The following is a 25,882-nucleotide window of genomic DNA, read 5'->3' as shown; positions in this document are numbered from 1 at the left end:
ACCGGTCACTCATGTTGGTAATGACTTGGTCTAGGATACTGTTGCTCCTGGTGGGGGTGTGGATAAGTTGATCCAGGGCATTGGAATTTATGAATAACAGAAAGCGCTTAGCGAATGAGTTGGTACATGAGTAGTTTCCCAGTTAATGGTGGGGTAGTTGAAATCGCCCAATATCAGGGTGTTTGGTTGAACCCTAATATTTTCCAGTATATCAAGAAAAGAGGAGTGAGAATCCTGGGGCATGGTGGGGAATCTGTAGCATGCTACAATTTGGATTGCAGTTTTGCCCAGCGTTAGCTGCACTTGGATAAACTCAGCTGCATTATGCTGAGCAACCAGCCTGGAGGTGTGGATATCCTTAATAAATATGGACACACCTCCGCCTTTGGTGTTCCGGTCCAGGTTAGATGGTCGAAAAGTGTGGAATGAGTTATAGCCTGGTAATGCAGGGGTGCTCTCTGGAGCCTTGAACCAGGTCTCAGTCACTGCATAGACATCAATGTTCTCCATTTTAAGGCACACAGAACAGCAAATTAAGGTAGAAGACAGTTATGTAACAACAGCTCAAGAAACTATAAGTAATTTATTTTTTTTTTGTGTGTGTGTAGTGGGAGGGAACAGAGCAGATTAAAATGCTATAGGGGCTGTCCTTCCCAAGTGTTCGCTCTGTACACAGCGAGGAGATGGGACTGGTAGGTGTGTCTGAAATCAAAATATAGTCAAATACTTTATATGTAAGTTTGTAGTTTCATTTAAAAGCTTCCACAGGTACATAAACATTTAAAACAGTTACTAAAGCTATTTAAAGAGATAAAAGTCACATGATACAATTACGCCCTCTGATGTAATTCTTTCAAATAGGGCTTTAAAGATACAAATTCATTTAAACCTGGTAATATACAAGCCTTACGTCGCAAAATCCACTATATTCCTCTAATTCAGTATGTTGTACAATATCACCACCATGTAGGGATTCATTAACATGAAATAAAATCATAAATTTAAAATAGAGTGTTTTGTCTGTTATTCAGAGGTATGACTACTAATACTTTCTGTTGGTTTTCCCCCACATAATATTCATCACATAACCGGCAAGTAGTTAGGTATATAATGTTCCTAGAATCACAATTTCCAAACACTTGCACTTTAAATATTTGCCAGTGACTGGATGGGTAAATCTTTTATCAGAATTAATACTGGTAGAATGCACACATTGGTTACATCTGTGTGTTGCTACTTTATTGGTCTTAAAATATATAATACTTTGAGGTTGTTCTTTAAAACATAGTTTATTCTTTAAATTAAGACATCTTTTATAATCAAAGGTTGGTTTATCACCTATAGAATTCCTAATCTCTGTTACTGCAGACAAAATGGACCAGTATTTATTAATAATGGCTTTAACAGCCTTTGTATCTTGATTATAAGTTAGTATGCATCTTCTAACTTTATTAACATTATTACTTTGCTGAACTATACCTATATTATGGGGCTGCTTAAAAAAAATTGGTCTGACGTCAGCATCACAGTCTTGAATTGTATTAACTCTAGCTTTATTAACAACTTTACTATTATAACCCTTACATATAAAATCATGTGCTGTATTATTTAATTGTAACATAAGATTATCCTCAGTAAGCAGTCTAGCGACAGGCTTCATTTGATTATCAACATTTTTAAAGATAAAAGTTGGATGCATACTAGTCTGATGCAAATATGCATTTCTTTTAACAGGTTTCATATATATAACCTAGTTTCAAGGCTGCCCAGATGTGCTTTATATAAAGTAATATGAAAAAAAAATGTTGCAGTGATGTTGCTTTCTTAAACTTTAGGAATTCATCACACGTAATTCAATGAGTTAAAAAACATGTCAAATTCTTCTAAAGTACCTGTCCACATACGAAACAGGTCACCCACAAATCTATGATAAAAACCAACCTTAGTATATAAAGAATTAGATAAAATGTTCTGTACCACCCACATAAACATAACAATATTTGCATATGTATTTGCTACGGGTGTGCCTATGGTAACACCTGTAATGTGTTGGTATAGTTGAGCTTGAAAAATAAAATATTATCTAATATGATATGCAACAAGTTACACAAATCAAGTGCCTTAGCCTCATCCATTTGTGCATATTCTAGTAAAAAAAGTTTGATACAGTCAACGCTGAAATCATTAGGAATGCACGTAAACAATGAGTCAACATCCAAACCAACTAAAATATAATTACTAATGACCTTATCTTCTATCCACATGTATAATTCTTTAAGAAAATGTGAAGTGTCTTTAATAATAGTATATGCTGAATGTATATATATTTCTTTAACACAAAGTCGACATATTTAGAAATGGGCTCTGTGACCCATTGCCTAGCTAAGACAATTGTTCTCAGAGGTGGTTTTATCTTCGACTTGTGAAGTTTAGGTATTCCATAAATAAGGGGTGTAATGGGTGAAACAGTAGTAAGACAATCTACAAACTAAAATCTATATGGCCTTTGTGATGCATCTCATTCAAATCTTTACCAACCTTTTTAATATCTGTCTGATCAGCTCTATTAATTTTGTTATAATCTTTAGTATTCAAAATCTGTTGCATGGTCAAAATATAATAATCAGTATCAAGTATAACAACCCCACCCTCTTTATAAGCATTTTTAGTTACTATTTGATCGTTATTAAAGACTGAATATCTTTATATTCTTCATAATTTAAATTACGAAAGCGCTGCTTGCTTTGCTGCTGATACAGTAAGTATATATCATGTTCAACAGCACTTTGAAATGCTTGTGTCACAGGAGGGAGATTAGGCATAACGTGCACTTCCTTTTCAGCACAAAATTACAGTAAAGAGTCCCTACTCTTTGTGCCATGGAATCTTTCAGATCCACCTGAGCTACCACCAAGTCAGATAGATGGGACCTTAATCTGATGTTTCAAAGGACAGTACCCCCCCCCCCCCCCCATGCAGCAATGATTCCAAATACTGACTGTGACAGCAGAACCCACAGTGTTGTGTGTCCTGGGAATGTCTATAAAATGCTTTTATGTGAAATGAGTTCAGTTCCTACACAGAGGAGAATTTCACCAAAAGGTTACATATATTGAGTCCAAAAAGACCTTTGAAAAGGGAATACATAATTAGTTGGCGGTAGCTCAGGTGGAAGAAAAAGATCCTGTGACATATAGTGCAGAAGAGTTCTTCAATGTCAAAGTCAAATTTCCTCTAGTAAGTATGAATACTACCTTAGGTCATCCCTTAAAAGTGGCCCATGGGCTAGTGGTACTTACGTGGTCAATAAAGAGCAAGTAAGATAATGAATCAGAAGTTGCAAAACCTCTGGAGTATTTTCCTTACACCAAGGCATACTAATCTCAGAGTTAGTATGGGTAACTAGCAAAAGTGAGTTTGGGGTGCTGGTCTACAAAAATGTTTAAGACATTATGGTGAGTTATGTCTGCTAGTGTAGTTGTAGGACTCCAGTTTCAGGTATCAATCTTCCAACAAGGAGCAGGTAAGGGTAGGAAGGGTATGCAATCAATAAGGAGTCACTGCCAGTTAAACCAGTAACTCTAACACCAGTATAGGGAGCCACCAAGTTAAACAGGCCTTCAATGTACTCACCTAAGTAAAGGTCCAGGTGAGAAAGGCCATAATATCATCATAGATAAACGTTTTGGATAATTTAACAAAGTTTTATCAAATCTTCACATAATTCCGAAAGGGGAAATGCCACAATGGCACAAGCCATTCAAAATATAAGTGGAGAAACAATGCCCAGGATAAGGAACACACTCAAACGTTAGAATAAACACTGTGGTAACTCCAAGTGCACATGCTTTTCTTGGAGAAGACACTGTCAGAAGCAAGTGGTGGGCTTGGGTTTTATTCTCCAGATAAAGCCCCTCCAGCGATTAAATAGTTCCACAGTGGTATGGCTGCAGAAATTGATTAGATCTAATGAGAAACGCTGAAGACAATAGATACTGTAAGCATGTCATGAACAACTTTGCAATGACATGCAAAACAAGGGCAGTAATGGCCCTCATTTAAAAAAATAAAATAAAAACAAAAAACGAGAGTCTGGAAGGTGTGTTCTAGTTATAGAGTGAACAATCCTGAGCTTCTCTGCGAAAGAAAAAGAATGGCGATAAAGACACGATGTCGAACAGTTTAGCCTCTTAATTTAGGAGGAACCATGTAGATTCCCTTCCAAGCCAAGAACAGTGAATCATCTCTTTGTCCTTGCAAAATAAACAGGACCACTGCTGAGTGACATTTCGTCCATGCATTAGCAGAGTGATAGATGTGTCCATATTCCCATTCATAAGTTAAATCCATTCAAGGTGAATGAAGGACTGTCATAGAACTGTCTTGTATCCTCTCAGCATCTGATTTTTACAGTCAAGAGAGCAAATACCAGCCAAGGTTTCACTTGAAACATTAATTTCACCATCCTGCAAAAGTCCCTGCCAAATATGGCTGCAAGAAGATGTCATTGTTGGTTGCATAATTTTTTGCAAAGGATGTGGTCTTCTTGGTTTAAGGTGCCTGTGTCCTCTGAAATGCACTGTAGCGGTTCACTGCTGAGAGTCAAATGACTAGGATGACACTGTCTTTTTCTTTCGGCTTTTCCCGGTTAGGGGTCGCCACAGCGGAACTCCGGTCTGCTAATGATTGGCAGTAGAGTTTTACATGCTGGCTTGTCGGGCCTAATGCACAACCTTCAAGAAGGAACGCCTGTTCACGCATGTCGCCACACAGAAGATGCTCTCACTGAGAATCGAACGGGCAACGTCTAACTGTGAGGCGACAACACTACCGCAGCACCACCACCACAGTACAAATGACTAGGATGACACTAACACCACTAAATCAGAGCTCATGGGATTCAAGACTGGCCTGCACTCTGAGGGTAAGGAGGAAGCAATTATTTTGGGTGATGAGGTTGAAAATCTTGGGGTCTACCTCATGATTTGTGGCAGAGGAATTGAAAGATGAGACAGTGACCAGAGTACACAAAAATGGTGCTATGGGTGTGAATAAATTAAGTAATTTAAGTTTTTGTTTGAGTCCAGCACCAGTATGTCTACAGCTGTACTGAAAAAATATTGCAAAGTGAGATCTAAGTCAAAGAATGAGGCGCACAATTTGTCAACATAGATAAAAGCAGCCCCGATCAATACCTGAGGACAGGTAAAGGCAGAAGGAGCAATGGGGAGTAAAACCTGATAAACTACAAAATACAAAGAAAGTATGTGTCCCAAAGGCTAAATGACAAAGAAAAATAGAAAAAAGAAATTAAAATGTTAAAACTGATCCAATAAGCACGAAGATGAAGACAAAAAAATTAAGAGTGGACCGTGCAAAATTAATGTGGCACGGGAAAGAATATCAATGGCAACCAATTCTGTTTTACTTCCCTTTTTTAACATACTGCAAAACAAAAACAGAACCAGCACCATAAAAATACAGAATTCAGTCCTTTACTTCAAACAACAGGATACAACAAAACCAAATTCATCAGTTTTTTCTCTGAAGTCGTGTTCAGTGCATTTAACATCCAATAGAATCAACAAGTTTTAAAATAAAATCTTGCATCAGCTGATTAATGTGAACCGATGACCTTAACAGTGCAAATAAAAATGATGTAAAACATGCATTTATCTAATAATGAGGACATTAACAGCAGTATGAAAATAAAACTGTTCGAAGAGAGGACACTAACACAAACTGCCAAACATGTAATGAAAAGTTGCAGAAAGATATGTGAGTGAGTGAGTGAGTGAGTGAGTGAGTGAGTGAGTGAGTGAGTGAGTGAGTGAGTGAGTGTGTGTGTGTGTGTGTGTGTGTGTGTGTGTGTGTGTGTGTGTGTGTACTAGAGTATAATAATGGAGTGAGACTGCCATCTAGTGGTAACTTTAGAAGTCACAGCTCACACCGCTTTCCAAAATCAGTTAATAAAATAATGTTAGACATGTACATCTATATACTGTATGGAATATAAATCCAAACAGCAAAACAATGTAGGGGAAAAAATCAACTGGTATGTAAAACACAGCAATGTAGAAAAGTCAAAAACACACCAGTTGTTCACGGTAGAGGTGGTTCCAAAACTTTAATAAAATAGTAAAAATAAAGAACAGGTAAGCACTTTCGCATGTAGCTTCTTCAGGCCTATTATCAAAGTAAAAACTCTAACCAGCTTTTAAAGACCTTGTAACAGTTTCATCCAATCAACTGAAAAAGCATTAAAAGTTGCTAAGCAACATGATTGCATTGAAAATGCCAGTTAAATAAACCAATTAAGTCTGCTTACATTCATATTCCTAAAAACAACTAAATGTTATGACTATAAAAATGCATATGCAATTAAATACTCATATCACCTATTACCTAATAATTCATAAAACATTTAATCTATTTCATAAACTCAATAAATAAGAAAATGTACATATTAAAATTGCATAACTGCTCAACTAGTGCGCGTTGATTTAAAAACAATCCATCTACCCTATCTCCTCCTTGTCAGCCTCTTTTTTAGGGGTCTTGCTCAAAGTGCGGGTTGTTTCGAAACATGTTTATTAAGGCCAGGGGAATAATGTGCTCCTAGTCTAAAAATCCATTTCATTTCAGCATATGTCTTATTAACTATATCCCCCATCCTAACATCTTGATTCAAAACTTCCAATACTAAAAACTTGAAATTGTGTCCCTCAGTGGATGTATTCATGTGTTTAGCTATTGCACTATAGCTCATCCCTTTACGTGCACAATACAAATGGTCACATATCCTCTCCCTTAGATGCCTATTTGTCTTACCAACATAAAAACTGGGACAGGCTGTGCACTGTGCTAGATAAACAAGATTTTTAGTGTTACAGTCAGCTTCAGGAAAATGTGTAAATATTTTGTTGCAAGTGGGATGTGTGAAAGTCCTAGACTCATCTATACAATTGCAAAATGAACAATTATTACACTTGACAGTACATGGAAAAAAAACAGCAAATGGTTTGTACCACAAGGTCACTGGTGTGTCTTTACTGCAATTTAAATTTAAAAACTTAAGCTATTTTGTCCAACCCTGTGGACTTCATCAACATAAAACAATCATAGTAACACACTAAATATAACCTTGGACCACATTGCACCCAAGAACAACTACTGGATAATTAGGTGATTAAGAAACAATTTCAAACAAATACAGTGGATATAAATAGTGTACACACCCCTGTTAAAATGCCAGGTTTTTGTGATATTAAAAAAAGAGACCACAATAAATCATTTTAAAACTTTTTCCACCTTTAATGTGATCTATAACCTGTACAACTCAATTGAAAAACAAACAAATCTGTTAGGGGAAAAATATAAAAAATAAAAACTGTGCAATAAGCTGGTTGGATAAGTGTGTACACCCTTAAACTAAAACTTTGTTGAAGCACCTTTTGATTTAATTATAGCATTTAGTCTTCTTGGGTAGGAGTCTATCAGCATGGCTCACCTTGACTTGGCAATATTTGCTCACTCAAAAAGCACACCAAATCTGTCAGATTGTGAAGGCATCTTTTGTTCAGAGCTCTTTCAGGTCACCACACAGATTTTCTACTGGATTTAGGTCTGGGCTCTGGTTGGGCCATTCCAAAACTGTAATTTTCTTCTGGTGAAGCCATTCTTTTGTTGATCTGGATGTATGTTTGGGGTCACTGTCGTGTTGAATGGTGAAATTTCTCTTCATCTTCAGTTTTCTAGCAGACGCTTGAAAGATTTGGGCCAAAAGTGACTGGTATTTGGAACTGTTCATAGTTCCTTCAACCTTGACTAAAGCCCCAGTTCCAGCTGAAGAAAAGCAACCCCAAAGCATGATACTGCCACCATCATGCTGCACTGTGGGGATGGTGTTCTTTTGGTGATGCGAAGTGTTGTTTTTGTGCCAAACGTACCTTTTGGAATTGTGGCCAAAAAGTTCAACCTTGGTCTCATCAGACCAAAACATATTTTCCCACATGCTTTTGGGAGACTTGCTGTATTGTTTCACAATTTTACCTGGGTCTAGATGTGTTTTTCTGTGTAAGGAAAGGCTTCCATCTTGCAACTCTACCCCATATTACTGACATATGGAGAATACGGGAGATTGTTGTCACATGTAGTGCACAACCAGTACTTGCCAGAAATTCCTGCAACTCCTTCAGTGTTGCTATAGGTCTCTTGGCAGCCTCCCTAACCAGTTTTCATATTGTCTTTTCAGAAATTTTGGAGGGACGTCTAGTTCTTTGCAATGTCACCTTTGTCCCATATTTTCACACTTTTTGATGACTGTCTTCACTGTGTTCCATGGTATATCCAATGCTGTGGAAATTTTTTTGTATCCTTCGCCTGACTGATACCTTTCAACAATGAGATCCCTTTGATGCTTTGTAAGCTCCCTCCGAACCATGGTTTTTGCCATAGCAGGCAACAGAGTAAATGTCAGGGAAAATCCTACGAGGACAGCTGAACTTTATTTGGGGTTAATCAGTCTCTTTAATTGATGGCAGGTGTGTACTCAAGAAGACTGAATGCTGTAATTAAATCAAAAGGTGCTTCAACAAAGTATTAGTTTAAGGGTGTGCACACTTATGCAACCAGCTTAATGTACATTTTTTATTTTTTATATTTTATATTTTTCCCCCCAACAGATTTGTTTGTTTTTCAATTGAACTGTACAGGTAACATTAAAGGTGGGAAAAGTTTTTAAATTATTTATTGTGGTCTCATTTTTCTACAGCACAAAAAAACTGGCATTTTACCAGGGGTGTGTACACTTTTTATATCTACTATATTTAAAGGGGTATTCACCCACAAAAATTAAATGGTCAGAAAAGAAAGGAAATTATATAACAAAGGTTACAAATTAACTATAATATATGAAATAAAGCATAAACATTCATATTTTTAAAAACTATCAAAAAAATGTACCCTGATTGACCACACTAAATAATAATATTGTATATTGTTAATCCACACTAGTACCACTGTCCGGCTAAGCAATAAAGCCACTGATTGATTCTTATGTAAACGTCCGTTTATTGAGGAAAATCCAAGCAGTTACAGAAACATATGCAGTAACACAAACGTTTTAACCACTCAGTTTTCGTTTAAGACACTTCATCAGATGTGGGCCATCTTTAACTAACTCACTTTATACAGCTTAAAATAATGACATCACCAATGAAACTATCCAATGAATAAAAATGCATAAACTTTTAAATTAATTTAAAATGAACACTTTTCATGTTCAAAACATATCCCTGTTATATAAATATTATTATAATCATATAAATATTTAAAAATGTTATAAAAAATATTTTTAAAACCTATAAAAGTATTTTCTTCTTCTTTCGGCTTTTTCCCGGTTAGGGGTCACCACAGCGCATCACCTGTCCGCTCATGATTGGCAGTGGAGTTCTACAGTGTCGAGTTGCCAGCCCGGCGTCCAACCTTCCACAGACGGCACACACATGCACACACTCACACCTAGAGCCAATTTAGAGTGTCCAGTCCACCTACAGCATGTCTTTGGTATGTGGGAGGAAACCCATGCGACCACAGGGAGGACATGCAGACTCCACACAGTAGGCACCCCAGCCGAGAATCGAACCGGAGAACCTCTTGCTGTGAGGCGGCAACGCTAACCGCTGCACCACCACGGCCGCCTATATAAAAGTATATATAAAATAATTAAATTCATGCATTACATCCTCATTGATTTGATGGCATTCAAACGCCATCTACTGGCAAAAAAATATATTGCATACCTTAAATAAATTAAAGCAATAAAACACACTAAAAAATACACTTGACTGATTTGTATGGACAACAACGGTATTACTAAATCATGTTGAATGTTAAAAAATACAATTTTATGAACAAAATGAGTAAAAAACATTTTATAAAAAACATTTTATAAAACCCCCAATGAGTAAAACATTATTTCTCCTTATTACTATTTGAATTTTTCACTTAGATAGGGGCATGCAGGAAAGCTATATAACTGTATAGAATTACAGTTTAGCCGCTCTTAATTTAAGCAAAGGGGCAAGTGAGATGTACTCATTTAATCCTGGCCTTTTATTGGCCTGTAGATTCACTTGCCACCACAATTCCCTATATTCAATTGTTTCTTCCCACATGCCACCACGTCTGCCCATATTTATTTTTTCTATCAAAAAAAATATGATTCAGAACATTCCAATGTATGTTTTATAAAGGGCATTATTATCTTTCCTACTCTGTATGTCATACGTGTTCATAAATTCTTTACTTGAGCTTTCGTTCCGTTTTCCCTATATAGAAAGCTTGACATGACTGATATACAGCTAGGTATACTAGGCCACTAGTATCACAGTTAATATAGTCTTTACTCCTTAACATTGTATTCCTACTTTCCAAGGTAACAGTTTCCTTATTAACTAGGATTAGAGAACTAGGCATAGCTCCTCGTGGTCCCCTGCAGGGTTCCTAAGCCAGCAGAGAGCAGAAAAAGCAACTTTCTTGATCATAAGTATTTTTTAAACTTTTTAGTTTGCATTTTTCGATCTTTTGAGCTTTTCGACTACTGTTTGTGCCTATATTACTGTTTTATTACCTTATTTTCCTGTTTTTGTGAGCTTATATTGTTGATTGCACTTGTGGGCTAAAGTATTGCTTAAAAGTAACAAACAGGCTAATACACTCAAGTGTACCAGCCTTTGATAGCAATTTAGTCGAAAACAAAGCATTTACTGCATTTTTTCTGTCTGTTTGCAAAAAAAAACAAAAAAAATTTCTCCTTTCCTAAACTTTCCTGGCTAGTTGTTCCAGTAATCAGATTTTGCTGATCCCTGTGCTTTGTATTTGGTTTCTGTGTTCCTCCATTTTCTTGTGTGGCCAGAGGTAGTTTCTTTACTCACCAGTGGGAGTGGGGAGTACTGAGCTGCTTGTTTGTCCTCAAAGGAGTGGTTAGAAGCAGCAACTAGTAATTTGTCGGCCATTTTGGGTCATTTCCTGTTTTTTCCAGCCCCCTGCTATAAAGCACGCTTTGGCAGGCTTTTCTGGCATTAGAGAACTAGGCATAGCTCCTCGTGGTCCCCTGCAGAGTTCCTAAGCCAGCAGAGAGCAGAAAAAGCAACTTTCTTGATCATAAGTATTTTTTAAACTTTTTAGTTTGCATTTTTCGATCTTTCGAGCTTTCTGACTACTGTTTGTGCCTATATTACTGTTTTATTACCTTATTTTCCTGTTTTGTGAGCTTATATTGTTGATTGCACTTGTGGGCTAAAGTATTGCTTAAAAGTAACAAACAGGCTAATACACTCAAGTGTACCAGCCTTTGATAGCAATTTAGTCGAAAACAAAGCATTTACTGCATTTTTTCTGTCTGTTTGCAAAAAAAACAAAAACATATTTCTCCTTTCCTAAACTTTCCTAGCTAGTTGTTCCAGTGATCAGATTTTGCTGATCCCTGGGCTTTGTATTTGGTTTCTGTGTTCCTCCATTTTCTTGTGTGGCCAGAGGTAGTTTCTTTACTCACCAGTGGGAGTGGGGAGTACTGAGCTGCTTGTTTGTCCTCAGAGGAGTGGTTAGAAGCAGCAACTAGTAATTCGTCGGCCATTTTGGGTCATTTCCTGTTTTTTCCAGCCCCCTGCTATAAAGCACGCGTTAGCGCGATTTGTTGCACACTAGGGCAGCGCCGGTTAATCAGATTTAAACTATTAGGGCTACCTAAAGTCCACTCTTCAAATTTTCCCTTAAAACTACCTTCCTCAAAGTATACTACTGTCCTATTTAGTGTATCCTACAACTATAAATTATCTCTACTTGACTCCCAAGTAGACTATTCTCTATCTGTATAGCGAAGCACTTGCTCCTACAGTACTTATCACCTCGATACAGCACTCTTGTTATAGAAAGTACCCCAAAAAGCAAACCCCATTTCTCGGTCACCCACATCCCCAGAACCTTTTCTTAAGTTTTTCTGTCTATTCCTTCTAGCATGTCGAGGGATCAGTTGCTAATGTCCTCTCCTGCTCAGCTGGTGAACCTGGGAATATTGAGGCAATGTTACAATTGCCTCATGTACACAGACAACCCTCTCCTCCTCCCACAAAACACAAATACATGCGAGAGATGCAACTATACGGCCAAACTGGAGGCTGAGCTCTCTCAACATAGGACTGGCATGACCAGACAGGAGGAGAAGGTAACCACACACACTATAGACCCAGTCTCACATAATACCATCACAACCTCAAATCATACACATAACCACACAAAGACATACTCGGAGGCTCTGATCAAAAATCTGCCAAAACAGCAGAGGCCACCAAAGCAGACACCCAAACAACTACCACCTCAGAACACAACACCTGCAACACATAGACCACACAGTCAGAGTGTCAAGCAGTCACAGCCCTTAAGGCCAAACACAATGCCAGACACACTAGTCATTGGTGACTCCATAGTCAGACACACTGACGTCCCGCTCACCAGACTGAGTAAGGAGAAGGTCACAGTAAGTTGTCTGTCGGGTGCTAGAATCCGCCACATAACGCATGCACTCAGGACTCTCAACAGCAGGTACAAGTACGACTCAATCATTGTCCACGCTGGTGTTAACGACCTGAGACGTACCTCCTTGGACTACATGAAAAGAGACATAGAGGAGCTCTCTGATTATGTAGCCCAAGCAGGTATGACCCTGACCTTGAGCAGTATCCTACCTTCACCAAGAATGATGCCACAATACAGAGATAAGATGATCAGCTTTAACAATTGGCTTAAACTCTGGTGTCATTCAAAGGGGATCCAATGTCTGTCTGACTGGGATGACAGGCTGGACAAGCCACGCTGCTTCAAGGGACGGCTTGCACTTGTCACCCTGGGATTCCGGATTTTGGCAAAGGCTCTTGCCACCCCATAGTGCCTTTTTAGGCAAGGCTCAAATTCTAAACCTACCACCCTAGAACAAAACAAAGAAAAAAAACTAAGGGTAATGCTGCTCAATGCCAGAAGTCTCAACCTCAAGATGCACGCACTCGAGGCCCTTCTCAGTATGGAGAACATCAATGTCTGTGCTGTGACAGAAACCTGGTTCAAGGCTCCTGAGAGCACCCCAGCACTATCAGGTTTTACCTCATATCATGCCTTCCGCCCACAAAACCTGGACAATACCAAGAAAGGAGGAGGGGTATCCATATTCATCAAGGACACCCACACCTCAAGATTGGTGGCATCGCACGATGCATCGGAAACCATCCAGGTGCAATTAACCATAGGCAAGACTGCTCTGCAATTTGTAGCATGTTACAGGCCACCCTCGCAAACTCAGGAATCTCATATGGCCTTCCTGAAAACACTGGAGGATAAATGTATCTCCGAACACCATCATACTAGGTGACTTCAACTACCCTAATATAGACTGGGAACACTACTCAAGCCCAAACACTCTAGCCCAAAAGTTCCTGGAATTCATAAACTCAAATGCCATGGAACAACTAGTCACCATCCCCACAAGAGGAGAAAACATACTTGATCTCATCATCACGAACATGGGAGCACAATGTTCAATGCCTGAAGTATACCCCTCACTGGTGAGATCTGATCACAAACTAATCTCGCTGGAGGTCCTCATCCTGCCCCGAGCCGAAATGAAAAAGACCACAGTAAAGAACTTCTCGAAAGCCGACTTCACACTTCTAAAGACTAGTGTGGTCTCCTTTAAGGCCCCTGAGCCAGCGGTTAACATTACTCAAACCGCTGAATCACTTACAAATGCCTTCTACCAGCACCTGCAGGCTGCATGGATCAGGCAATCCCAAGCAAAACAAAGACTCTTTGTACCAAAGGCAAGCGTCCAGTCTGGTGGACCCCAGCCATAAACAAACTCTACAACAAAAGGAGAAAGCTACTACAAGATAGAGCAAAATCCTTAAAAGGTAAGACACCGCTGATCACTATAAGTAAAAAGCTAAGAGCTCTCATAAAATCATCCAAAGCTAATTTTGAGAAAAAAATAGCTAAGGACTCTAAAGACAACCATAAGGCATTCTTTAGCTATGTCAGAAACCTAGGAGGAAACTCCCAGATATGCTCAGAATTAGTTCAAAATGATGTGAAGATTACTGATCCTACAGACATTGCCAACGTACTGGCTGAAAGGTTCAGTGCAAACTTCTCCCCACCCTCCCCCCCTAAAGGAGAGATATCTATACCAAATGATTGTAGCCCCCCAAACATCTCTAACGCCCAGGTGAGAATTGCTCTCCAAGGCAAAGAACACAGCATCCATGGGACCTGATGGTGTCCCCGGCTGTGTGCTCCATGAACTCAATGAGGAATTAAACCCACAGTTAGGACAGCTGTTTAATCTTAGTCTCACCTCTGGATACGCACCCAGGAGTGGCGACAGCGACTGTGGTCCCACTCCACAAAGGCGGTGCCTCCACCGACCCTGGAAATTACCGTCCCATTAGCTTGACAAGCCTTATCTGCAAAGCCATGGAGAGGATCATAATGGATCTCATAGATAAAGACATAGGGAACTTGCAGACTTTGGATCCAACCCAGTTTGGCTTTGTCAAAGGCAGATCATGCCTTCTAAACTTGGTTGACTTTTTGAAACAGTCACCAAGGCCATTGACGAGGAAAGGCAGTCCATACAGCCTACCTAGACCTGGCGAAGGCTTTTGATACAATACCTCACTCGGGTATCATTGAAAAACTCATCAACTTAAATGTAAACCCATTCATTACAAGATGGGTTGCAAACTGGCTGAGTGACAGAACCCACAGGGTCAGAGTTGCTGGCGCCATGTCAGACTCAAAGCCTGTCACAAGTGGTGTCCCACAGGGCTCAGTCCTGGGCCCACTCTTGTTTGGCATCTACTTTTCTGAAGTACAAGCAAACACAGGAGGGTTATGGCTGACAAAGTTTGCAGATGACTGCAAACTGGGCCGTAGTTGAAAACACATCCGACACAGATATCCTTCAGAAGGGTCTCACAGAAACGGATAACTGGTGCCAGAGCCATGGCCTAAAGTTAAATGCCAAGAAATGCATAGTCATACCCTTCGGGAAAAATAAGGTTACCCCTAGCTACCATATAGGTGGCAATCCCCTGAACACAGAAGAAGTTATTAGGGACCTGGGAACCCAGGTTGACAGTAGCCTTTCATTCGACACTCATACTGCTAAAGTAGTTAGGAAGACCTTCTACATTGCCCACCTTATCATGAAGGGATTCACATCTAGATCAAGGGAAGTCATAGTCTCCTATACTCATCACTCATCAGACCAATGATCGAGTACAATGCCCCATTCGGAATGTATCTGACCAGACACTTGCAGCAGCTGGAGAGGCCACAAAAGTTCCTCACCAAAAGGATAAAGGGTCTCAAAAATCTGTCTAATGCTGCCCGACTGAAAGAACTCCAGTTATATTCAGTTGCTTACCGCTTGCTCAGAGGTGACCTATGCCTGACATACAAGGCCATGTCAAACCCAGATTTGATGAACATGCTTCATCTCAAAAAATCTAGATCCCTCAGAGCCACAAGGGCGGGAGACTTAAACCTCGACACGGTTATTAATAGGACGTGTTGGAGGGATAGATTCATCACCCAAAGACTCCTTATGCTGTGGAACAAAATCCCGGTTTATGTGAGGCAGAGCACCTCGCTGGCCTTGTTCAAGAGGAATCTTGACCAATGGATGGGAGATCGCAGATACACCCCAGGGGTTACCTCAGTGTCACTGCTCGACAGAGGCACAGCAAAATAATGGGCATAGTTTCTCCAAACTAAAGGGGTGGCGTAAGCCACAAAACTATGGGCTAGGCTTATAAATGCCCTCGGGCAGATAGCCTAGTATGAACCTATGAACCTAACCTATGAACTAAATATTCACATTGTGAACAACGACCACATTTGAATGTTCCATGGCTCTTCCTGTTGGTCCCCACTCTTTGGTTATGATTACCTTGTAAAAAACCTTTCAAATTTCTTGCATTTTTATACACCACCTTTAAATTATCTTTATTGATCATTTCTAAATCAGTGAATGCAAGGAATTTATTCCATTCATTAGTGAGGATGTTTCTAACTAACTTCGAACTACCATTATATTCGATAATTAATGCCCTATCAAAGTTTTCCCCCTTACTAGGGTTATCAATTATAGTTTCTTCAGACTCTAATCCTAAAATAGGTTTATATCTTCCAGTTCTCCCTTTGAGAACTTCTTCCTGTACTTTTCCTAAGGAGGTCATCTGGGTAATTCCTTTCCTTAAACATCTGGTTGAGGAGCAACATCTCTTTACCAAAATCATCATTACTAGAGGTCATTCTACTAGAATAAATTCACCTTTCACAATATTTTGTTTATAATGATAAGGATGTGCACTATTAAAGTGCAAATATGAATTACAATATGATGTTTTTCTATATACCTTAGAAATGAATACATTATTTTTCTTATAAACTTCTACATCCAAGTATTCTAACTTATCTGGGGAATATTTATAAGTAAATTTTAAAAAAATTAGTACTCATTTAAAAAAATCTATAAAACCTAAAACTTCTTCCTCTGAAGCAATCCACAAAACACATATATCATCCAAAATCTTTTATAAAGAATCCAACAGAATCTAACACATATTTTTCTTCCCACTTTGCTAAAACCAAGTTTGCATATGTGGGTGCGCATATTGCACCCATCGCCACCCCTTTGGATTGATGAAAAAACTCACCATTAAAATAAATATAATTATATTTTAACACTAATTCCACCAACTGTAAAATTAATATACATTCATCATTTGTTAATCTACCATCTTCATACATTATTTCTTCAAGTAAAGCAAGGCCTTCCTGATGGGTTATGCTTGAAAATAAATCTATAACATCTATGGTTAGGAAGCCAAGGTTTTACTTAAACAATTCCTGTTTGAGACTTCGTAACAAGTCCCAAGAGTCCCTGAGAATACTTTTGTTTCTTCAACCACAATCCCTTAAGTTTGGTATCTATAAATTTGGCTAAAGGTAGTGTTTTCAAACCCTCTGCCAATACTATTGGCCTTAAGGGAGGGTCCATTTCATTTTTATGCGTCTTCCGGATCCCAAAAATAGTTGGGATCTTAGGTTTCCCAACAGCTAAAAATTTTAAGGTCTTCTAATCTATTAGGCCTTCAATCAATAAATCCTCTAAGACCATATCTATCCTTCTGTATGATATATTTATCTCATTCTTGTAGACACGTGTATTTATCTGTCTCTCTTAATAATTCATTCATTTCGGTTTCATATATAAGAATATCCATAAAAACAACCCCCCCCCCACCATTATCAGGTTTGATTACCCTTAGCCTTGCATCATCTCTAAGTTCTTGCAACACTTTATTTTCCTCAATATGCATATTTTGTTTGTATTCCACTTTACTGAAATTATTTTTTTCCACTACATTTTCCAGATTCTTAATTTGGGGGTGAAGGGGTGGATTAAAAGTACTTTTTCTTGTCAAGTTTGAGGACGTCTGTGTTTTGCTCTGGTTAAAAAATACCTGAAAAGTAATTTTTCTCATGAACATCTTAACATCCAACAATGTTCTAGCTAAATCACCCCTTTTATTAGGGATGTATTTGATACCCTTAGATAAAAGGCTAAAATGCTCTTTTTTTATAAACACTTCATTAATTATAAATAGTAAAAAAATATTTTGTAAATCTGAAAGGGTTAGACACATCCTGTCTAATAATATCTGTTTCTGAGTGGCATTTCCAGTGATCAATACCTCCCCCTTCCCCTTCTTCCTGCTCCCCGAAAATTTGTATATTGCTGCTGGTATTGTTCTTCTCTATTTTTAATCCTTTCGGATCTACGTAGCGGGGGGGGGTATTCTGAAACATCAATTTCAGAAACTTGTTCACCAATACGGGCATGCTCAGTAAAATTATTATTCACCCTTCTCTCCCCTGTGTCTCCACCTTTCCAAAACCTACCACTAGCTTTAGGTTGAAGATAACTTACATCATTCTTGTAATCACTGATATCTCTTTCCAACTTTTTAAGTTTACTTTTAATCAGTTCTTCATGCTGTCCATCAATATCAATCAATGTTGTTATATTTTCCTTTTCTGAAGGATAGTGAATATCGGGGCTATATTATAAGTGCAAATGCTTAGGTTGTCGAATACGGCATGATCGACATCTATTAAGCAAATGCACAATTCACTGAAACCTCAAAACGCAGAAATACAGATAACCGAATTGTTTTGTTTGGCCAACACAGTTCCACCCAGTGACGAAAATAAAACATACTTCACACTACACCGCTCGCTACATGCTACCCACCCAAACAAAATAAATAAACCACATACATACACTAACCTAAACCCTACTTCTAACCCTACACTAGCCCTTACATACATTACTATCTATGCACTTACCTTAACCCGCACCCTAACCTAAGGTCCGTAGGTATCGCACACTTACCTTAATAAGCTATACCCAAACAAAATAAATAATCCACACACATACACTTAATAAAACCCTACTTCTAACGCTTACATACATTACTGTCTATGAACTTACCTTAACCCGCACCCTAACCCTAAGACCCATAACTATCGCACACTTACCTTATGGAGTTATACCACAGAAGGGCCAACTATGCTGAATCGGGATTTTGAATTTCGCAGTTTCTAGCATTCGGTGTACTCACTGTTTGCTTAATAGGTGTTAATCATGCTGTATTCGACAACCTAAGCATTTGCACTTGCAATATAGACCCTGAATATCACACGATCCTCGATGCATTCATTTAATGTCTCTATTTCCTTTAAAAATTCATTTTTCACTCTCATATTCTCATCAGTCATACACTTCAATATTCTGTTTCACATATATATCACATATATTTCACATCTATTAAAAACATCAATTAACAATATACATGGTGGCATGTGGGAAGAAACAACTGAATATAGGGAATTGTGGTGGCAAGTGAATCTACAGGCCAATAAAAGGCCAGGATTAAATAAGTATATATCACTTGCCCCTTTGCTTAAATTAAGAGTGGCTAAACTGTAATTCTATACAGTTATATAGCTTTCCTGCATGCCCCTATCTAAGTGAATTCAAATAGTAATAAGGAGAAATAATGTTTTACTCATTGGGGGTTTTATAAAATGTTTTTATAAAATGTTTTTTTACTCATTTTGTTCATAAAATTGTATTTTTAACATTCAACATGGTTTAGTAATACCCTTGTTGTCTATAAAAATCAGTCAAATGTATTTTTTAGTGCGTTTTATTGTTTTATTTAAGGGATGCAATGTATATTCTTTGCCAGTAGATGGCGCTTGAATACCATCAAATCAATGAGGATGTAATGCATGAATTGAATTATTTTATATAGACTTTTGCAGGTTTTAAAAATATTTTTTATAACATTTTTACATAATATTTATATGATTATAGTAATATTTATATAACAGGGATATGTTTTGAACATGAAAAAGTGTTCATTTTAAATTAATTTAAAAGTTTATGCATTTTTATTCATTGGATAGTTTCATTGGTGATGTCATTATTTTAAGCTGCATAAAGTGAGTTAGTTAAAGATGGCCCACATCTGATGAAGTGTCTTAAACAAAAACGGAGTGGTTAAAATGTTTATGTGCTACTGCATGTGTTTCTGCAATAGCTTGGATTTTCCTCAATAAACGGACGTTTACATAAGAATCAATCCGTGGCTTTATTGCTTCGCTGCACAGTGGTACTAGTGTGGATTATCAGTTTCTCACAGTGCTTTTGGTACCTTTTTGCTTACTTGTTTGTGATTGTATATTGTTAAACTAAATTATTCTTCATTAATGGTAAAATACATAAAATGCCATATAAAAATTTGAACAAAAACTTTAGTAACAATTTCATTACAAACACAAGACATTGTGTACATATATACAAGTGTATCTGTGTGTGTGTGTTTTTTTTTTTGTGTGCGTGTGTGTATATATATATATATATATATATATATATATATATATATATATATATTTGTGTCTTTCAGCTTTTCCCGGTTAGGGGTCGCCACAGTGGAACTCCGGTCCGCTAATGATTGGCAGTAGAGTTTTACATGCTGGCTTGCCGGGCCTAATGCACAACCTTCAATGAAGGAATGCCCATTCACGCATGTCGCCACACAGAAGACGCTCTAACTGAGAATCGAACGGCAACGTCTAACTGTGAGGCGACAACGCTACCAAATACATAAACACAAACATATGCATATATTTCTAAGAAATTGAACTGAATGTCTAAAAATATATAGTGAGAATAATAGTAGTCATAATAAAACCACTTCTACGAAATTACCTATGTTGTTTAACAAAATAACTTGGAAAAAAAAAACAAAATTAAGAAATTCTCTTAAAACATATCACCATAAGTAAACCACTGTGTCATTAAATTGTTTTACAAATATGAAGGTGTTTTTAAACAAAGCACACTAACTATAGATACAGTTTCATAAAACCCTACACCACTACTGCATTTTAACTGCCATCTTAACTCTTTCCATTCGAGAATATCTTTCTATTGTCCACCTCTACCTAGGTTTCCAATATCATTTAGAACATAACATTTATAACTGTGAGTAGTGCTTTTTCTTACATGTTCATACAGTCCTTTGCATTCATCTTTTTTGTTAATGTCTTAAATATGTTGATAAATTCTCATCCTTACCTGCTTCTCAGTCTTTCCTATATAGAAGGCAGGGCATAGTTGGCACTGGGCAATGTAGACCACTCTTGAACTGAAACACATATATCTATGACGTAAAACAACATACCATAACCTGCTACAACGAATGAATGTCCTTCTGAAACGTACTTGTCTTGGTTGTACTGTTCTCTCTTTCTCATTCTACCATCATCACTTCTAATATTCTCCCTCTCTAGCAATGATTTAAAGGAAAAATCCTTTCTGTAAACAAATGATGCATGTGTACCGAAAGTGTGATACTGTTCCCCAGGCATTACATATAAATGCTAATTAATAACCTTTTTAATGTCATAAAAATCTACACGTAGGTTAGCACCATAGCCTTATTAAACTGCCTCCCAGATGGCACGTCACTTTTTTCTGTTAGCAACACAATCTTTCCCTAACAGGGGCTCATAAAAAGACATCTTACATTTGTATATATTGACTACTGTTCTAACAAAATACAATGGATACCCTAGAAATGATTAACATCTTTTCAACCTCCTGTCTAAAGGTCTCATATGATGAAACCATTCTAGTTTAAATTACATTAAAGACATGCCAGTGACCTCGTTATATGGACCATTTGCTATTTGTTTGTTTTTTTTCCTTCATTAAGAATAGGCTGATGTAGACATCCAAGATTCCATACTTGTTCCTTTTTATCCAAGATTTTTTTTTTTAACATCAGACCTGGTTACATCCTGTTGTGTGATCACATCAATTACTACGAATGTGAAGTGAGCATCTACATATATTTCTTTATGTTTGTGTAAAGCGTTGCATTGTTACATACAGCATAAACCACTAAGATGTAAGGATACATGCTGTCTTAAGGGACGTGGTTTTCACTGTATACAATACCCTCGCAGGTGCATGTGTCCATGTAAATCACATTTTGGGTGTGACCAGTAATTTGATTCCTGACGTCCTAAACTGTTAAACTGTAGTGAAATATTAGTCTTGCAATAATAAATGCATAAACTGAAATGACTACAAGGATTACACACCACTAATACAAGCTGCTTTCTAAGTTGTGCCATGGGATTCTTAAAAAAAAATATCAAAGTGGTACTTAGACATTTACCTTTCCTATAGGTGAAACTACATCTAATAAAAATAACAAATGAATAAAATGTATCTTACCTGTGATATGCCAATTCACGTGGATAATGCTCTGGATTTTAGCTATTATTAGTTATGTCAATCAAGACATATCTGGTTTGCTAATTATTGTTGTCAAATTTAAGTCTCTTCTTAAATTATTATTATTTTTTTTTTATGTGCACCCCCCACAACAAATACTATGTACTTGAAAAAGTGTGAATTGCTCATGTTGTTTATCAAGGATAAGGGGTGACAGCTCTTTGAAAACAGAAAAATATTTTTTGAGAAGAGCTTTTGAAGCCAAGCAGTTTTTACCACCTCATCAATTAATTTTGTTACACAATATTCATACCTCTCAACTGAGCAGTATTTTGACACACATTTTTGATCCATTCCTCATAAAATCTGTGGTTTTCTGACAAATCTTTGAGGATTGACACTACTTAATGATTTGAATTTCAGACTTCATCCATCCCCAACCCCTTTTCATATTTTTGAACATGAGGTCGGGGTGTCACTTCAACAGTGACAATCCTATAGAGCCCTGCAGGGTTTTTTCTAAGTTTATAAGATTAATATTTAAAATTTGTCGATATTTTCTGGGCCTGTGTCCCCCCCTCCCCCCAACATTTATTTTGGCTTTGTCCACATTCCTTGTGCTATGAGGTTAAGAGGTATAATGATTTCTAAAAAAATCAACAGTGAATAGCTTACAGCTGGCTATAAATGTTATTCCTAGGTCATTGCTGTTCAAACAGGTAAGGCCTGAAATTTCCTTTAGGTCAATATCTCAAAGCAACTTACAATCATCCAAGAAACTGTATCACATCATTATCTAGGGATAGAAAATTACTGAACTCACTGTTACAAATCTTCTTCTTTCGGCTTTTCCCGGTTAGGGTTCGCCACAGTGGAACAATGGTCAGCAGTATGACTGGCAGTGGAATTTATGGTGTGAGTTGCCAGCCCAGTGCCCAATCTTCCACAGAAGCCACATAACACACACACACACACACACACACACACACACACACACACACACACACACACACACACACACCTAGGACCAATTTAGTGCGTGTCCAATTAACCTACAGCATGTCTTTGGGATGTGGGAAGAAACCCACACGACTGCAGGGAGGACATGCAGACTCTGCACAAAAGGCACCTCAGATGAGAATCGAACCAGAGAACCTCTTGCTGCATGGCACCACCACGGCCACCTCTGCACCACTGTGGCTGCCCTATTTTTATTTATTTATTTATTTTTAATACAAAGAAATCAAAATAAATGGGGGCAATGTAGCACCCACAATTGTAAAAAAAAACTACCTCCAATTAAAAAAAAAAATGCAATACATGTTTTCAGAACTTTCAACAAAAAGACTTGCAATTATGTACGCTATATAGTATTGTAAGATGATAAATATTTAATAGCTTGATACCCAGCTTCACATGGAATGGATATGTATAAACTTTGTACATCAAGGTACATTGACAAAGAAATTTCTATTAATCAATTAATCATCCATTAATACCAAAATTATGTAGAATCCCTTTATGTAGGGGTTATATGAACCTACAATATTTTAATATGAAATTCAAAGAATTCAGACAGAGTAAAAAAGAACCACATCCTGAAACAATAGGTCTGCCAGGGACTGAAGTGGTTTTCTTGTGAATTTTAGTCAATAATTAAAACCTCTGATCACATCGATCCTATACTATTAATTCATGTTTGACAAGTCCCTTAGAGACTGAACTGTCGAGAAAAGGATGAATAACTTTTTAAATTATAGGGATGGGCTTAACTGTACTTTTAGAAGTAATCTGGTATCAATTATTTACTTTTTTTGTTAGTTCTCAGCATCCCACCTCAGGGATGCTCAAAGTCCAGTAGCCAGAATGATCATTAGCCAATACCAGTAGCTAGAACACCCACTGTGGAGTTTAAATGGTTCATGTCAGTCTCTGGGTAGTAGGGGGGCAACTAAACAATGAGGACAATACAAAAATAATTGGCTCAGCATCAGAACAGCAATCCCTTTCTCTGCTTAAGGAATGCATCCATGTCCTTTCTCATATCTGAATTCGAAATGCAAATGTGCCATGATAACAGAGCTTCAGATGTACCCCTCCTGCCCATAATGCTACAGTATGAAGCTGTTCCTATCCACTGCCAATTATTCATTTGAAGTTAACAAACCTCACACCTTCCATACAGGGAGCATTAAACTCAAACCCCAACCTACTCGACTGACACTTTTAGCAGCCTTGAAGTCTTTCCAAAATCTGGGAAAATGGCTGGAAAATTACTGTGCTTCTGGACCAATTTGAGCTACTTCATTTATTAACAGTGCAGGAACTTACTGGCTCTAGAGCTTAGTACTCTTTGCATTTCAAGACAATTACCTATCAGTTTTATGGCTTCTAAAATACTCTGGCAGATTTGGTCCTGGCTCAGCAGATAGCAATGTTGACTCATTGAAAGAGGTTCTCTGGTTTGATTACCAGATGGGGTGCCTTCTATGCAGAGTCTGCATGTCCTCCTTACGTTTGTTTGGATTTTCTCCAGGTGTGCCAGTTAACTCCCACACTCTAAAGACATGCAGTAGGTAGATTGGACAATCTAACTTGGCCATAGGGAGGTGGGTGTGAGTGTGTGTGTGTGTACGTGCGCGCGGATATATACATATGCCTGTACACAGCTAGACACCTAGCGGTGTAAACTTTGGTTCTAGATGATTGTCACTGTTAAAGTGACATGCTGACCCCATTTGCAAAAATGGGAAAAAGGGGTTGTGAATGGCTGGATTTGGTCTAGCAGACAACACTGCCATAACGTGGCTACTTAAAATGTTGCACTGTTTAAGAGGCATTGCACAAACTTACCCCTCCTGAAATGCAAGAAAGCACTTTAGATAAATGCTTACTAACAGCATTTTGGTTAGTAGTAAAAGAAAAATCACACATTACGGGAAGGAAGACAGAAAAAGACACAAACAAATCTTCAGTACATATGCCTATGTACTTACCAAGCTCTTGCTTTCAATAAGTAGGTGAAAAAGGATTATAAAAAGTGCTGCTGTATTCATGGGGGTTCCAAAGGAAAAAATATCTATATCAGAGTCATAGTAAGTCTGTAAACAGAAAATATGCATACTTTATTATGCAGTCATATATTATTAAAACATTTGTATTTTATTTCAAGCAAGAATTGTTTCCTTAACCTGCACACATATCTGTACACTTGCCTGTTCTGTGTGTTTGGAAAGAAAGTATATTACACCTTTAACTACAAAATATCAAAAGAATGTATTGCTGACTTCTTCACGAAGCGAGGAGCTGAAATATTTCTGGTCTTCACAATAAGAATGCAAATAAGTCTACTACCAAACTGTTACACAAAACTGTTTCATTAATAAATATCACCTGAATAACTATGAAACATCATCCTTTCATGGCAGCTCAGTTAAGAAATAAAACTGCAAAATGCCTTCTCATTCCATTTAGCAGCTACACTGAAGATAAGCCATAAAGGGTATCAGTCGTATTTTCAGGAACATTCCAAGCTTTTGCCTATAAAGTTTATAGGAATAGCAGACAGGAACAAGCAATGGAATTGTGAAAAACAAAACTTCCCACGTGAACTGGTAACCTGTTCCAAAGACATGGCAGTCGCTGGGAGATAAATCTGTCCTTCTGGCAAGTCCTACTTAAGTCGCAGGTCATATTTAAGGTCCCTGGAATGGGTAGCCCTAGACCCATTTGATTTATGGACATGCAGTAAGTTCATTAGGATTGGGTCTTGGGTTGCTCTGTAGGCCAGGCATAAGTCTCCCCTAAGTAGTCTATACAATATGGAGTATAGTGACAGGGACTTTAGTCGGTCCATGTAAGGCACATGCTGGAGGCCTTTGATCATCTTTGTTAGAAACCTCTGAGATCTCATTAATTGCTACAGGTGCTTAGTACAGTACATACTGA

At 37.8% G+C, this 25,882-nt stretch overlaps 1 protein-coding gene across 1 annotated transcript in view; it reads right to left on the bottom strand.

Annotated features, from left to right (window-relative positions):
* Nucleotides 1–25,882, bottom strand: part of ATP10D (ATPase phospholipid transporting 10D (putative)) — a 596,301-nt gene that overhangs the window by 40,040 nt on the left and 530,379 nt on the right. Inside the window, exon 19 of the mRNA XM_044060391.1 lies at nucleotides 24,931–25,035. Within this exon, the coding sequence (XP_043916326.1) occupies nucleotides 24,931–25,035 (105 nt within the window). The remainder of the gene's footprint in view (nucleotides 1–24,930; nucleotides 25,036–25,882) is intronic.

The sequence above is a fragment of the Protopterus annectens genome, chromosome 2.part0, assembly GCF_019279795.1.
Source record: "Protopterus annectens isolate FY-2018-M chromosome 2.part0, PAN1.0, whole genome shotgun sequence".
Classification (NCBI taxonomy): domain Eukaryota; kingdom Metazoa; phylum Chordata; order Ceratodontiformes; family Protopteridae; genus Protopterus; species Protopterus annectens.
The sequence above is the reverse complement of the archived record's forward strand: the minus strand, read 5'-3'. Positions and strand labels throughout refer to the sequence as shown.